The sequence below is a fragment of the Drosophila bipectinata genome, chromosome XR (assembly GCF_030179905.1).
Source record: "Drosophila bipectinata strain 14024-0381.07 chromosome XR, DbipHiC1v2, whole genome shotgun sequence".
Taxonomy (NCBI): Eukaryota; Metazoa; Arthropoda; class Insecta; order Diptera; family Drosophilidae; genus Drosophila; species Drosophila bipectinata.
The window spans coordinates 4,419,834-4,436,231 of NC_091735.1; the positions used below are offsets into that span (position 1 = coordinate 4,419,834).

The 16,398-nt window shown below is 37.9% G+C and overlaps 1 protein-coding gene across 2 annotated transcripts in view; it reads right to left on the reverse strand.

Moving 5' to 3' along the window:
- Positions 1-16,398, reverse strand: part of mRpL3 (mitochondrial ribosomal protein L3) — a 47,288-nt gene that overhangs the window by 2,929 nt on the left and 27,961 nt on the right. Inside the window, exon 3 of one of the 2 annotated variants that reach the window (XM_043211351.2) lies at positions 14,338-14,876. In XM_043211351.2, coding sequence (XP_043067286.1) covers positions 14,338-14,876 — 539 coding nt within the window. Of the gene's footprint in view, positions 1-14,333; positions 14,877-16,398 lie in introns of both variants that reach the window. The other variant, XM_043211352.2, reaches the window with a different exon arrangement.

A 16,398-nucleotide genomic window follows, 5' to 3' on the forward strand; every position in this document is an offset into this window, starting at 1 on the left:
AATCATGGGGGATTTCAATGGATGGCATCCTTCCTGGGGCTCACCAACAACAAACACACGAGGAAAAATAACTCAAAGATTCGTTGACAATGCACACCTTATTCTACTGAACGACAAATCCCCCACTCACTTTTCAACCCACAATACTTACACACACATCGACCTTACATTCTGCTCTCCAATTTTGGCCCCCCACTCTAAGTGGGAAATACTGAACGACCTCCATGGTAGCGACCATTTTCCTATTATCATCACCCTATTCCCATCAACCAATACAGAAAAATTCAACAGACCCTTCTTTAAGCTAAAAGAGGCCAACTGGGAAAAATACAACCTTCTTACCCAGCAATCAAACGTAAAATACCCAACCTCTCAAAACGTAAACAAAGAAGCAGCCCAAATTAACAGAATTCTTCTATCTAGCGCAAACCTTTCCATCCCACAAACTTCACCAAATATCCATCCATACAGGGTTCCATGGTGGAACAAAATACTCGACCAGCTACAAAAATAAAAACAAAAAGCGTGGAATACACTCAACCGCCACATAACACTAGAAAACATCAAAGACTACAGACGTAAAAATGCAAAATGTAGATACACCTTAAAAAATAGTAAAAACGAAGCCTCTAGATCCTTCACTTCATCAATCCATCCGTCATCCCCTTCATCCAAAATATGGGCGAATATAAGACGTTTTTGCGGACTTAACCCAGTCAAGCAAATCCACGTCATAACAAACCCAGACAACAACGAAGTAACTACAACTAATAACGAAATTGCCAATATCTTTGCTAAACATTTTTCAAATCTATCAGACGACATGAACTTCCCAGAACAATTTCGAAACAACAAATATAGAAACAACACTGTAGACTACACACCCTCCCCATCAGCTCAAACCATAGAAAAACAGATTTCAAACCTCGAACTAGCGTCAGCACTACAAACCCTTAAAGGATCTGCCCCAGGACTCAATAGAATCTCGTACCAAATGATCAAAAATAGCTCCAATACTACAAAAAACAGAATAACAGACCTATTTAACAAAATATTCGACACTCACATACCACAAGCCTTCAAAACCAGCCTTATAATTCCTATCCTGAAGCCAAACAGTGACAAAACCCAAACTACCTCTTACAGACCCATCTCCCTCAATTGTTGCCTAGCAAAAACACTAGATAAGATCATAGCCAAAAGACTTTGGTGGTTTGTAACTTACAACAATCTGCTTAATAAAAACCAATTTGGATTTAAAAAGGGCAAATCGATTTCGGACAGTCTAATTTACGTAGACTATCTCATATCGAAGTCACACCAGCACAGCTCACTCGTCACTCTTGATTTTTTAAAAGCCTTTGACCGAGTAGGTGTGCATTCTATAATCGACCAACTTCAGGAATGGAAAACTGGGCCAAAAATAATAAACTACGTCCGAAATTTTATGCTTAACAGAAAAATAATAATCCGTGTCGGTCAACACAGATCCAACACACTACCCTTATCCAATGGAATCCCTCAAGGTTCCCCAATCTCCGTCATACTATTCCTTATAGCTTTTAACAAATTGTCCGATATAATATCCTTACACAAGGAAATCAAATTTAATGCATACGCCGATGACTATTTTCTAATAATTAACTTTAATAAAAATAAAAATATTAGCTTTAACCTAGGCAACCTTTTAAATGACATAGAGAACTGGGGTTCATACTCCGGGGCATCCCTATCCCTATCAAAATGCCAACACCTCCACATTTGCAAAAAGCACAACTGCACCTGTGTCGTAACATTCAATAGCATGCAAATCCCCACAGTTAGCTCGTTAAAAATCTTAGGAATAAATATAGACAGCAAATACAAATGGAACACACACATAGATAAACTTATACCTGCACTTCACAAAAAACTAAATATAATTAAATGCCTATCCAGTCTCAAGTTTAACTGCAGTACATACACATTAATCAACGTAGTAAAAGCTACTATTGTTGCAAAAATAGAATACGGCCTATTCCTATACGGACACGCACCCAAAACAACACTAAACAAATTAAAACCGCCTCTAAACTCTGCCATTCGCCTAGCGCTCGGAGCCTTTCGTTCCACCCCAACAAATAACCTCCTACAAGAAGCCAATATCCCTCCAATAGAATTAAAACGAGATCTGCAAACAGCCAAACTAAGTAAAAACCTTATTTATTCCAAAGACACACCAATACACAAATTCGTAAAACAAAGTAAACTTAAAAGGAAATATCCACCAATTATAGACCGTATAATAAACCTCTGTGAACAATTTCATCTACCCTTCGAACCACAAACACCAAGCAAACTCAAGCCACCCTGGGACCTACCCAACCTTATAGACACATCCATAAGATTACATAAAAAAAGTAACACACCCAAAGAAACATACCAGAAAATATTCGAAGACACAAAATCAAACCTCAATTCACACAACTTTATATTCACTGACGGATCAAAAATAACCGACATTATAACATACGCCATAACAACGGAAACAAACATCCTAAAATGTGGAATCCTGCCACCATATTCCTCTGTCCTAACAGCCGAAATCATCGCCATTCTTGAAGCTATCAAAATTATAAAAGACAAAAAAAAAGCCAATAAGTAATCTGTTCAGATTCCCTCGCAGCAATAGACTCTATTAGAAATACAAACAATAATAATATTTATCCAAATAAAATAAGATCACTAATAACCCAGCTGGCCCCAAAAATCAAATTAATTTGGATTCCTGGCCATGCAGGCATTGCCGGAAACGAACTAGCAGATCAAGCAGCAAAGTCGACTAACAAAAGCCCACTAATCTTTACATCCAATATAAATCCTACAGATATAAAAAGACAACTTAAATCTGAATTCAAGGCAAGACAAAACCAAAACCTTATACACTGTAGTCAATGGTACCAATCTATCAATTCCAATAGCCACCACATCAGCGACCATTTTAGAACAACCCACCAAAACTGTAATAGACTCGACCAAACTAAAATTACCCGTCTACGTCTAGGACACACCAACCTGACCCACCAACACTATCTGAACCAAATTCCAACACCACCTTGCTCTTTCTGTCAAGGCAACCTCTCCTTACACCACATACTAAACACATGTCCACCTCTCTTGCAAACAAAACAAACTATCTTCCAAAACTCCAACCCGCTACATCTTCTCAATGATCTAAACCCAGAAAACATTAAAAAAATACTACATTTCCTAAAAACAACACAATTATACCACAAAATATGAATATAAATATTTAATAAGGCTAGTTCCCTAATTTAAGAAGAATAATGTACAGAATACATACATAAATAACAGTTAAATACTAAGTTAAGACACAACATGTACATATCCCTCAACATTCAACCATCCCTTAGGCTTAAGCACTATCAACTCATATAGCCGAAGGCCACAGTAGCCAGCGCTATACCATTAAGTTAGTCTAGTTTTGTAAACTTTTCTATCTTTTATAATAATAATAATAATAATATTTATTCTATTTATTAGTTTAATTACCTAAATATAAGTTTTGCCAAATTTACCCTTAATAAGCCATATTTTTTCAATTACCAAGCATTTTGGGATAGCTGTAATTACTGTTTGGAATTCCCCCTCAGTAAAATACAAATAAAATACAAGAGAGATACCGCGAGAGAGCGAGACAACGTTAGCGCATATCGGCATATGCAAGTGACCGATCGAATGGACCAGACTGCGACACTATAATAGACATACGAGGCGAGCGAGGCCGTACTGGGAGCGATAACTAGAGTGCCCAAAAGGCAATGGAACCGAATGACGTCACGGGTGTTTCTGAGGTGTAGTTCCGTACGCCCTTCTCAGAATGCTGGATAATCGCTAGGGATATCGCCACGCACCTCTTCCGCAGCCGAAACTCGCCTCTTAAGAGGAGCACTGAAACTGAAGCTCAACTTCCACTGGAAAACCTCGTCCAAAATATCAACCTCGTCCTCAGCCAACTGGTGCATCGCCGGCATTGATAAATAGGCAGCCCGCTTAGTTCCGTATGCTTCCATGTCCAAATTAAAGTTTTGCAGCTCATCCAGACCTAAAAGGGCAACCCAGGAGATATAAGGATCCTAACCCAGGAGAAGATCCTACGACGGGTAAATCGTAAAATAGCCCAGCTCCAATAGCCCGCTAACGTATAACGCGCAACTGGGCTGAATGTCAGTTATGAGGGAGGCAATGATCGCTGTAAATTGCGATGACTAGTCTGAGCATTGGGATTGCAAGACTTGCTCTGAAAGAAAAGAACCCGGCATCACATATAAGAAACCTGGGACATTCATTTTGAAAGCTGCAGCTAGTTCCTTAGTCTTGACGTGACGTGTACCTGCGTGCAAAAATGGAACAGCGCTCGGCAAGGCAATATAGCTCTAGAGCGGCTTTTGATTGCGGTGACTAGCAGAACCATATTACCAAAGCGATTCTTAGCTGCAAGAGAATTGGCGGGTGCGGACGCTGATAGAGAAACGGTGCTGCTCGAATTAGTAACATCGGGAAAAGAAAAAAGGCAGGGCTACCTGGATAAAAGCACCTACGTCATCCTAATGTAGGGCTTGGGGCATATGAAGTAGTCCGGAAATCCATGCTCTCCAATGTGTGTTTTAAAAAGTAAAAGTGTTGTTGAGATAAGGCGGTAAGAATATAATTTAAACAGTTTGAATTGAAGCAAAACAAAATAATGTGGTAAATGTGGACACTTCTCTCTCTTTCTTTTAAGCTAACGGTCGGGTTTTTTTTGTGCGCACTGCGTTTATGATAAATATTGGTAAACCGGTGTTTACTTATGGTACTTGTGAATAGAATCTATTGAGAATCTTAAGTTTTAACCTAAACCGTATCGCTTCGCGAGTGCTGTGGTATATATGGAGGAGAATTAATAATTTGTCTAAATTCAATTCCCAGCATAGCTTAGCTCTGCTTCTTCCCCGTCTTATCTCTATTTCTGCATTTCTCCTTTGCCCTCTCCAAAGCTCCCGCTTCGGCTTCCTATTTGGCATAGTGGTTCAAGGTATAGTGTTTTTTATCTTTTTATTTATTAATTTGGTTTGTTGTTAATTAAAAATATCACAAGACAATTTCCTCATCCCAGCCTCCCATCCATTGCTGGCTATCTGAAAACGTCATGCACGCCAAGTGTGCCGGGTTCACTGCTTCAGTTTCGGATGCCATTTCCCGTAGGTCTGGTATTCATTATTGTTTTGAAAACTGTCGTGCTGTCCAAGGCGATATGAGGTCGTTCATGAGACAGACCAAGAATGGATTGAATGAGCTGATCACTGGTTTTCGTAAAATCAATGACCAGCTATGTGCGCTTGACACTCAGTTTAGTCGCCTTCAGCTAAATGAGTCCCCTAAGCGTAAGAAATCCGCTGTTTCTGATCCGCCTCAGCCTGCTCAGCCGACATTAATGCAGCCGCTTATATCTCTGGCCACCCAAAGGGCTAGAACTGAGAAAAATTCGTCAGAATTTCTCAGGGATAATGAGCAATTGTCTGATATGTCCGCCATGGCATCCCTTCAAGTGATGCCACAGGTCCTAGGGAACGAAACCCCCATTAGAGTCACCCAAAAGGGTATTCCACAGACCGGACCAACGGCACCGACTGATGCTGCTGTTCTCGTACCCGCGACACCAAAACCCTTACAGGTGATTCCTCCATCGAAACATATATTTGTTTCTCGGCTTGCCCCTGATATTTCAGAGATTGATATCTCGGCTTATATCAAAGCCAAAGCAAAAGCCGATATAAAGGTTGAGGACATAGCTAAATTTAAATATAATTTTATACGGCACACGTCTTCTTTCAAGATTCGTGTGCCCGCTCTGATGTTTAAGACGATTTGTTCACCCAGTTTTTGTCAGAGAACATTTTCGTTCAAGAACATCCGTCTAGTTCCGTGAAAAAAAAGTTTTAAAGCCAGTGGGAGTGAGACTTCCCCACATTAGAACCACTTCCAACCTTCCACCTCTTCTTCGTCCATTAACTAGTATCGTCATTAACACTTACTAGTAAAAAAAACTACAAAAAACTAGTATCTTCATTAACACTTACCTATCAGAATACTAGCGGGCTATGTAGCAAACTCCCCAAACTATATTCTGATAGTTCTTTCTTTGCATCCCATATAGCCTTTACAGAAACTTGGTTAAAGCCGGAGATCTTTAGCTCCAAAGTTTTTCCAAATAAGTACACCACTTTTAGAAGGGATCAACCTCAGCGAAGGGGGGGTGGAGTCCTCATTTCGGTAGACTCCACTGTTGCTTCTGAAGATATTGAGTTTATTTGCATTAAGGGGACCCCCCCATTCTCGATTTTAAATTTTGACGATTTTCAATGGGCTGGCAAATTAACATAAATTATTTTTTAGGGTTGTAACTGTGCTTACATATATTAAGACACAAAAAGGAAGAAAATCATTTCACAGAATTTTTTTTTGTTTGTTTTTGTTGTTGTTTTTTGTGATCAAAGAAAAGCCCTTCTTTTCGGCGGCGCATGTGATTTCCGCTCACTGGAACATCTGAATCCAAAAATTCCAACGGGATTAGAAAAAGTACATGTTTGGCTCTCGTATGAACTAGGATTATTAACTTCGCTCAAAAATTAACAAAATGGTGGACCTTTGAAATTTTTTTTTGGAAATTTCCATTTTTTTCAGCCACAAATCGAGTTGAAAAGTAAGGAAGATCTTCACCGATTTGATTTATCCTAGTTCATACGAGAGCTATATATGTATAGAATAACGTATTAAAATTTGGAACCGATTGGATGAATAGTTTTTGAGTAACCTCATGCGCCAGTCGTAAAAACACTGTTTCGAGAAAAGCGCGTTTAAAGTTTTGAGACGGCTCTCGCCGTCGCCTGAGACTTCCACCATAAATCGGCTATATCTTCAAGAGTTTTTGAAATTTTTACTTGAAATTTTCAGGGAACATTCTTGAATAGTTACAAGTTCGAATTAAATTAAAAAAAAAATCGATTTTTTAAAACCGAGAATGGGGGGGGTCCCCTTAAAATAATTTTGTCCGAGAAATCTTTATACATTACATGTTCGTATATACAGCCTTTGTCTGAACCGCCCACATATTGGCAGCATTTTTCCGCTATTCAATCCATTTTTAATCTTATGACTGATCGTGACCAGCTCGTCGCGGTGGGCGACATTAATATACCAGAATTTAAGTGGTCCAACGTCGATAACTCACCATCTTTGTCACTTATAACTTACCATGACTTCACCGCGGGCATGTTTGACATGTCCCTAGGTCAGATCAATCATGTTAGAAATTCGCTAGGTCGGCTTTTAGACTTCTGTTTTGTATCTGATCCTGAAGGTACCACTCTCTCCAGAGCTTTTCTCCTCTCAACCCAAGTGAATCCATATCACCCCACGCTGGAGGTATCAATCGAAAACGTTTCTGATATCGATCAGATGTCTCCACGCGTGGTAAATAAGATTCGCTGTTTCCGTAATTTCTGTTTCTGATTTTCATAAACTTAATAGCCTTATCGATACATATGACTGGTCCGACATTCTGGCATGCACTGATCTTAACGTGACCTTAGAAAAATTTTATTGTACTTTAAATACATTGTTTGACTCATGTGTGCCATGGAAGTATCCGTCCGCTTCAACAAATCCTTCTGCAGTAGTATTGATTTTTCAAGATATCTACTAGCTCGGTCAAATTTTATCGTGCATTACACTGAATGTTATAGGAATTATATTGACCGCTGCCGGATACAATTTACTCAGTATCCAAGCAGTTTTATAATTTTGTAAACACTAAGCGTACGAATATACCTTTTCCACTTAAAAAATACTTAAAATAGGCTCTTACTTAAATATAAATAAAAACCTGCAGTAGTATTGATTTTTCAAGATATCTACTAGCTCGGTCTAATTTTACCGTGCATTACGCTGAATGTTATAGGAATTATATTGACCGCTGCCGGATACAATTTACTCAGGATCCAAAGCAGTTTTATAATTTTGTAAACACTAAGCGTAAACATGTATCTTTTTCACCACTGCTTACGTTTGAAAATTCTTATCAGGCCATTGCCGATCTATTCGCAGAATTTTTTCAAACAACTTATTCTCCGCCTAAATTGACAAATCAGCCTAACGCATATAACATTCAAGCAGCAAATCTTATTTTCTGTTTGTTTTTCTCTGAGAACAACTTATTATCTAATCTTCTAAGGGTCAAACCGATTTATTTTCCAGGTCCCGATGGAGTATCAGGCTGTGTGGTAAAATACTGTGCCAGGGCTCTGTGCAAACCTCTTCTAAGACTTTTCAACTTATCTTTGGAAACCTCGATTTTTCCCCTTAAGGGGTTATATACCTTCTTTTTCGAAGAAAAAGAGGAAAGTTTGAATTTTTTTTTAGGTATGTAGCAATTATTTAATTACACGGATGTTTTAATATTTTGATAGTACACTTTATTAACAATGTTTGTGCAAAATTTGGTGAAAAAATATTGAATAGTTTTTAAGGGGTGGCTGTTTTCCTTAGAGGCCTTTTTTTTTTTAGAGCCTTGCGGTGACAGTTCCCCAGGTCAAAAAGGTCAACTTAAATCATAAAAGTAAAAAAATTTCATTAGTTTAGAGTAATCTCTTGTGCTTGAACGATCGATTTTAAAATTTTTTGTTTTTGTTTGGATATGGCAGCGTTTTATGCTAAAAATGAACGTTTTGGTCTCTAGAAATTTTACTAAAAAATTTATTTCGCCGAAAAAAAAGTTTGCGCGTGAAAAGTCGATCGTTCAAGCACAAGAGAATTTCATTACGAACATTTTAAAAAAAATTTGAAGTAAATCGGTTTAGTAGTTTTCCGTCAATCATTGTCACCGCAAAGTCATTTTTCAAGAAACACCATTTCGAGATATTCGCGTTTAAAGTTTCAAGTTCAGTTCAAGGCCGCAATGAGGCGCGCGGTTAGGAGCGCTGTAACTTTTTTTCTACTGCTCCAATCTCTATGAAAATTTGGGAAAATGTTCTCAAGGAGTTGTTCTTCAAGATAAACCACTAAAAAAATTTTCGTTTTTTTTTAAATAAAAAAGGTATATAACCCCTTAAGTGGAAGCAATCATTCATAATACCCCTACTTTATGTAAGGAGGGAAAAAGTCACAGAGGCATCTCTAAGTTGTCGCTGAGAATCCTTTAAAGTTTAAATTATTATTAATTATTATTTAAGTTATTAAGGTTTTTTAAATTGTGGGTAAAAGAGATGAGTACCGGGTATAATATAGTCGGGAAACTCGACTATAGCTGCCGTTTCTTGGTATACCCTTGGAGAGGGTATTATAATTGTATTGTATTATGATCGGCCGACTATAACCTATTGCTGCCAAATAACTGAACAATCGGATTTGATCCAACTTTTGACGATACAAAGTTGGAACTTCCTAAAAATTATATTTTTGTTCAGTTGATCTCACCTACCTAAAAATTATATTTTTGGTCAGTTGATCTCACCTACCAAATTTCATAACAATTTCATAACCGACTATATCTTATAGCTGCCATATAACTGAACGATAGGAAATGGTATTTGGTATTTAATAAAAATACCAACATTGGTGTTCTTGAAGATTGGGATTTTTTTTTTTTAGATTTTGTATTGTAATAAATTGGTTATATTATGATGTCTCATAATGATCGGCCCATTGCATCCGATTTTGCGATATGTATCCGGTTTTAACTGCAAGGGTATATCAACTTCGGCTCCGCCCGAAGTTAGCTTTCCTTTCTTGTTTTTTATTTATTTCAACATTTTTGCTTTATATTACATTTTACTTCATATAAAGTTTTACTTCATATAACATTTTATTTTAATTATTTAATTTTTTGCATAAGAAAGGAAAAAATTCGTATGCTGCCAACTACAGAGGCATCTCTAAATTGACGCCAATTACAAAGTTGATTGAAAAATTGATTAATTACTCCTTAAAAATTTATTAATTTGCAAAACCTTTGCTCTTTGATCATCTCTCCATGTCAGCATGGCTTCAATAAGCCTCGCTCCATCACCAATAATTTATTGGAGTTGACTTCCGAAAGGGATTTCATACTGATGCTATTTACACAGACTTCTTTAATGCATTCGATTCTTTTGAATTCTTTTGACTGAATCTTTTGGGTTATCCTACAAACCTAACGTTAATCTCCAGCTACTTAGATGGAAGAACACAAATAGTCTTATTAAAAAATTTACATTTCCGCATGGTCCGTGCTACTTCTGGGGTCGCTCAATGAAGTAATCTTGGCCCGTTACTGTTTATTTTTTTTGACATCTTGCCCCCTCCTTTAACGAACTCGCTAGTACTCAATACAATTCCGTGTTTGCGGAATGCAAGGTTCAGTCCAATATCGAAAATGTTCAAAAACGGTGTTTAGCGAATGATTTAATAATTGATGGATCAAAATGGAGACTTCTGTTGTTTATCGTTCTTGGCTACGTATTAGCACAAACCATACAGCATATAGACAACCCATTTCATACAACGAAAATGGATGCAAAAATTTCTTGCGACAGGCCCCAGCAGGACCCAGAGCGAGTTCTTACTTTCTTTCTTACGCTCATCGTTCTTTGATCTTACGCTCATATTCTCAATGAATGCTTTCTGTTTCTCAGTCTCTGACAGGAGCGCGATGAAGAAGGTTGGTCTGCCCTTGGATTGATCTATGTATGTATGCGTGTCACACATTCACATACACGGGTGTATGTGTGCGTTTGATTTAGTTTCGAAGCCAGCGCACAAAATTTTAGATTTTCTAACTTTTCAGGCTGTCTACCCTAACAAAATTCGGGTATTCGTTATTGGGTGAAATGACGAAATAAATTATATTATTTGTTATATTATATTTTTTTATATTTCAGCATACATGTTAAATTTATTTAGAAATAAGATTAAGTGTTAGCAGTAAAATGTTTTGTATATACATAATTTTACGAATGAAAAACAATATACTGAGAAAGGAACATGGTATATTTCAGTCGACATCACTTAAAACGCCGTTTGCTTTTAAGTTTTTGTTGTTCTACATGTAAATTGTGCTTGCATACCCTATTAACTCAGGTTAATATTTTTGTGGTGGTCGAAAAATTTTTTCGCTATTCTTTGGTCCGTCCGATACTGGATTACGGTTCATGTGTCTGGAGTCCCCAATGGGGGACCGGAGTCTAGGACCGCATAGAGCTTACCATAGAGGGTGTTGTTTTCTACATAACCGCTTAATGGTGATGTAGATAGCCAGCACTTACTAACACAATCAATATTCAATAACACATTTCAATATTCCTAATAGAAGAACTAGAAACTTTAGTACTCTATTAGATGTCCATTGTAGTTCGACATTTGCACAACACGACCATTTTAAGGTCTTATGTTTGAACTACAATGGTCTCTACCCTTTAATCTCTCATCTCAAATTTAAAAAAGTGTATTTTTTTTTGTTCTAGTTATCTTTTTGATTTATCTATGTAGTTAATAAATTGTTTTCCGGAGCCCCTTGATCGTCAGGACCTCTAAGCTTGGTGATGAATGGAAAAATGCTAGCACTAATTGGTGCACGAGCCATTCCCTCAATTCTGAAAGACACAAAAAAAATAAATTGTATGAGGCAGGAGACTACAATAATAGACACACTGGCGGTCTCTTTCGAAGTCAATCTATACAATCCACTTATTAAAATCAGCAGTAAACTTGACCATAACGGGCCGGAGTCCCAAAAAAAACTGCCTGCAAGCTACGTAATTGGTACTAACCAGTTCAAAATGGCTTTGTAATCCTGTTTAGTCTCTTAAAAATCAAGCTTTTTGCGGGTTAAAAAAAGCCGGTGTTTATCAATTTTGTATCAATTAAAATTACGTTTTCAGATACTTAAAAAATAGCTTCGCGTGGGCAGTATGTTTGTATGAGGTTTTTATTCTTATTTCTTCATATTTATTCTCTCCGCCCACTGTAATCGTTATCTTTTAAGATCTCTCTTTATCTTTATTTGAAACAGTGGTTCCAGGAGATCAATATTAATAGAAAATGGAATTAAAAGTGGTCTGTGCAGTCTGTAAGTCGTGCGGGTTCATTACCATCCACCTCCGGGCTCACTGTCTCTCCCTATTCACTAGTCTCCACTTATGTTGCGATTGCGTCGTGGTGGCCAGGACAATGATATCGTTCATGCGGGCCGATCGATTACGAGCCGATTTAGAGTTTATGGTATATTTGCAAGAGTTATAGCAAGAGTATGGAGATTTTTGGCTTTCGGAATAAATTACCAACTCTGTGCACTTGACTCTTATTTTAGTAGCCATCAGCTAACCATATCGCCTTACAAAAATTTTATTGCACTGTAAATATATTGCATTTTATATTGCGGCAATGAAAATATTCGTCCATGGTTGATTTTCAAACAACGTATTCTTTTACCATTATTACGGCTTTGTTAGTTTCACACACTTAATTTGCGCGGATACCATACGCGTATAGTTCCAAATAGAATAGTTATATCTCTTATAATTTTCGAGATCCACGCCATCAAAATTTAATAAGAGATATAACTATTCTATGTTAATGCTTATCCGAAATTTAATTGTTAGGGTCGGAGATAGTTCCTTCTCTATGTTACATACCCTGTTACATGTTACACGACTAACCCTTTTATTCTACGAGCACCAGGTATAAAATTTTGGTTGTAAAGATGTTTAGTATTAAGTGTGCCAACATTTTATGCCATTTTCATTGCCAAATTTATTAAAGCTTATTCATTCAATTATTAGCCATCGGACGCTAATATGCGGACTCTGGGGGACCGGCCGACCTCCCAGTTTTAACCAGGCTTATTATGACAAGCGGGCTATGTCACGATGGACGAGCTTTTTCCCGCTCACTTCCCGCGAAGTACAACAGAGAACTCGAAGGGAAAAAAGGAAATCCTGGACCAAGTTGTGCACGAACATTTAAGATACATCGGAGGCCTCCCGACTCAGGAAAGTCCTCGCAACAACTGCACCTAATGTAGGATACATTAAAACGTTGGATGGCAGCTGGACCACGTCCAGTAGAGAAACCCTAGATGCTATCACAAATGCACCTTTCCCAGGGTATTTTCAGGAAGAAATAAGGAAGGAAACGCAGAGCCAGAGGGACAGCCCCTCCCTTCCAAGCCAACTCGAATACTTCTTGAGTAATAGATATCTCAATTGGGCGATAAACAGTTTCAACCCCATCTAATCTCCACGCCCAGATAGCATTTTCCCGGCACAATTAATCAAAGCCGGATCCAATCTGTGGTCATGAGTTAGGAAAGTCTTCACAGCAATTTTCAGAATAGGCATCGTGCCCGCGACGTGGTTGCGGACGAAGGTTGTCCCAATACCCAAAGCGGAAAAACCATCGCACTGCTCCCCTAAGTACTTAAGACCTATAAGCCTATCATTCTTCCTCCAAAAAAAACAATGGAAAGCCTCCACATTAATCTTACCATTAACCCAGATGACTTTTCGAGATCACAGCACGCGTATAAAAGGGCCGATTCACTGCCATGATCAATAATTATAATATAATCATAATGCGATAATAATCAATGCGCTGACGAGACTAGGGGTAGACGATCGATCCGTGCGCCTATTAAAGCAGATCCTGGAAAACAATACTGTTGAGGCGTCGTTAGATACGTCAGAAGAGGCCCTCCGCAAGGAGGTGTACTCTTCCCCTACTGTGGAACGTGGCGGTTAACAGCCTACTACGATCCCTAGAAGGTTGTGGCAACCTGTCGGCTGAAATGCCAGGATCACTTTGCCCCATAGCACTGAGGAAATTTAGAAATCTCCAGAACTGTAGGAACACACGCATGATATGGCCCAACCGCTCTAGGAAAAGACTCAAACTCCTGGGTGCAGCAAAACTCATAGACCTTACAGACCTCACGCAGATCGCTCCACGCGAACTCGTTGCCTTCAGCCGGAAAACTGGATGTGACCGCGAGCCGCCGCAGGAAGGGTAGACCTTGGGCACATTAGTAGATAGTAGGGGGGAAGTCCTCCTTGAGGGACCTCTTGCCTGAAGTATCACAAGGAGCCCCAGCGGCTCAAGTGGTGGGAGGTCAGTGACTGGCCCCACATCGCCGCCTCAACCTAACCTAACTTAACCTATTTATTCTATTAAAGCTCGAATGATCGTACTCAGGAGGACGCTAACCTCGTGACGCTTAGTGTATAAACGAACAAAACGCACAAAAGGGTAATACAAAAACTTACTCACGTTTTGCCACGAACATCGACGAATTCACCAACGCGGTAATGATTGACATTCAAAACCGTTCCTGGCTGTAAGGCTGCCTCCGGTGATACTAAAAATCGTGCTAAAATTTTTTTCGGCATCACTTTAGATTCTTGAAATATACCAGAGTATTCTTTTGTTAGCCAAACAGGATTTACATTGCCGGCTCCAACAAGAAGGCAACCAAATTTATTAAAATTGTGCACATTTGGAAAATGAGCTGGTGAATATTTTTCCGGTGGAATGTAGCTTATAATATGATTGTCCATAATCTGCAACAACGTGGTACGTATCTTTTCGCCGTTATTAAGCCAGAGTGGATACTCTCCGATTTTACGTGCTATCGTTCCACATCTTCTGTTTTGAGAATTCACGATACTAGGACTAAAAGACGCTTCTGCATTCATCAAATTTTGTTCATCAATATTAAAGTTTTGGAAAACATCTGGTTCGCTATAGTTGTCGCGTACCAATTGATTTATAAAAACTTTGTTTTCCGATGTTATTGATCCTCCGATATTCTGCAATATTGAATAATCGCCAAAAAGCAAATTTACATCCATTGTTATTACAAATTTACATATAAATAGATATATTATAAGATACGTATATAAGTTAACACTAAAAATTATATATACTAATATACTAATGAATAAAATAATAAGTAGAGTCGCACACGCAAGGTTCCGAACAACAAAAACAACAACAACGACGCGTATTATCCCCGACTATATCCGATTTGCGCATAACCAGGAGTATTTCGCTTAATTGTTCGGTGATACCTTTTTGAGTGGTCTCGCAGGTTTATTAAATGTGTGGATATGTAAGATATAGTGGATTTACATATTAACGAATAAGTCTTAACTTATGCGTCTATTTTGATTTCCCTTTTGCTTAATAGTAACGATCTCGCTGGATCAGTTACCAGTCTCGTTTTGGTATTTTTTATAGCGCATATTAGCTCCTGTCAGCGTGCAGTTTATTTTACATCAGATGATTAAAATAGGGCCTACAGTTTTTAAACATTTTTTTTTCAACAAACAAATAAATTGAATTTTGACATTTTAGACATTGTCGGAGCTTTCGAAAACGGTTGACCATTTCAAAATGTCAAAAAAAAAAAAACGATCAAAAGTAGTTCAAAAGTATGCCACTTTATGGGTACAAAAGAAAAATGTACTTTAAATCACAATCTTCTATTTGTTTTAAAAGATTCTGAAAATTCGACCTATGGTATAACTTGCGCTTAATTTACTTTCTTTTTGGAATAATTGAATTTCCGGTTCTGAACCACACTTAAAAGGTGCATCTGTATGAGCTGGAAATGAGACTTTTTTTTCAACACTTTTAACAACATTTTGTAGGGAGCATGTTATTTAAAGTGTCTTGCTAAATTGTTACAGAGACCGATTTTTCTGATATGTCAACAAAATTGGTCGAACCGAAACAGTTAGAAATCTTAAAAAAAAGTGTTTCCGTCAGAGAGAAATCAAATGTTCAACATTTTATGTGTTTTGTTCCAATACAAACTCCATTGAAAATCAACAGATCAACAGTTATTTGCAATCTTTGGTTTTGTTAAATTAATTGTTAATTGCTTTTCCTCTTTGAGACGTTGTCGTTTTTGGGACTTCTTTTTTTACTCAAAGTTCTGAATTATTAAATTTTCAAGGCTTCATACAACTTGCACCCTTTTAAGTTTTCAGAGTGACTCTCACTGCAAAATTTGTTTTTTTTTTTATCGAAAGAGGTATTAAGTTTGCTATTGGTTGTGCTTTGTTCACCGTCGCTCTTTTCACAAACTCTTTTGTATAGCAACTTTTCGTGTATCCATATTTTTTTGTTGATTTTTTTATGTTTGTTTTTTTATTCTTCAATTCAAGGTGGAACACGGATTCGTGTCCAGGGAGGAGACCGGGTATTAGTATGCAAACTCGGGACGACCGGCCGACCCTCCAGTTTCAACCAGGCTTATAGTGACACGCGGGCTACTTCACGACGGACGAACCCCTTTCCGTCAACTCGTGGGTTCAAAAATAAATT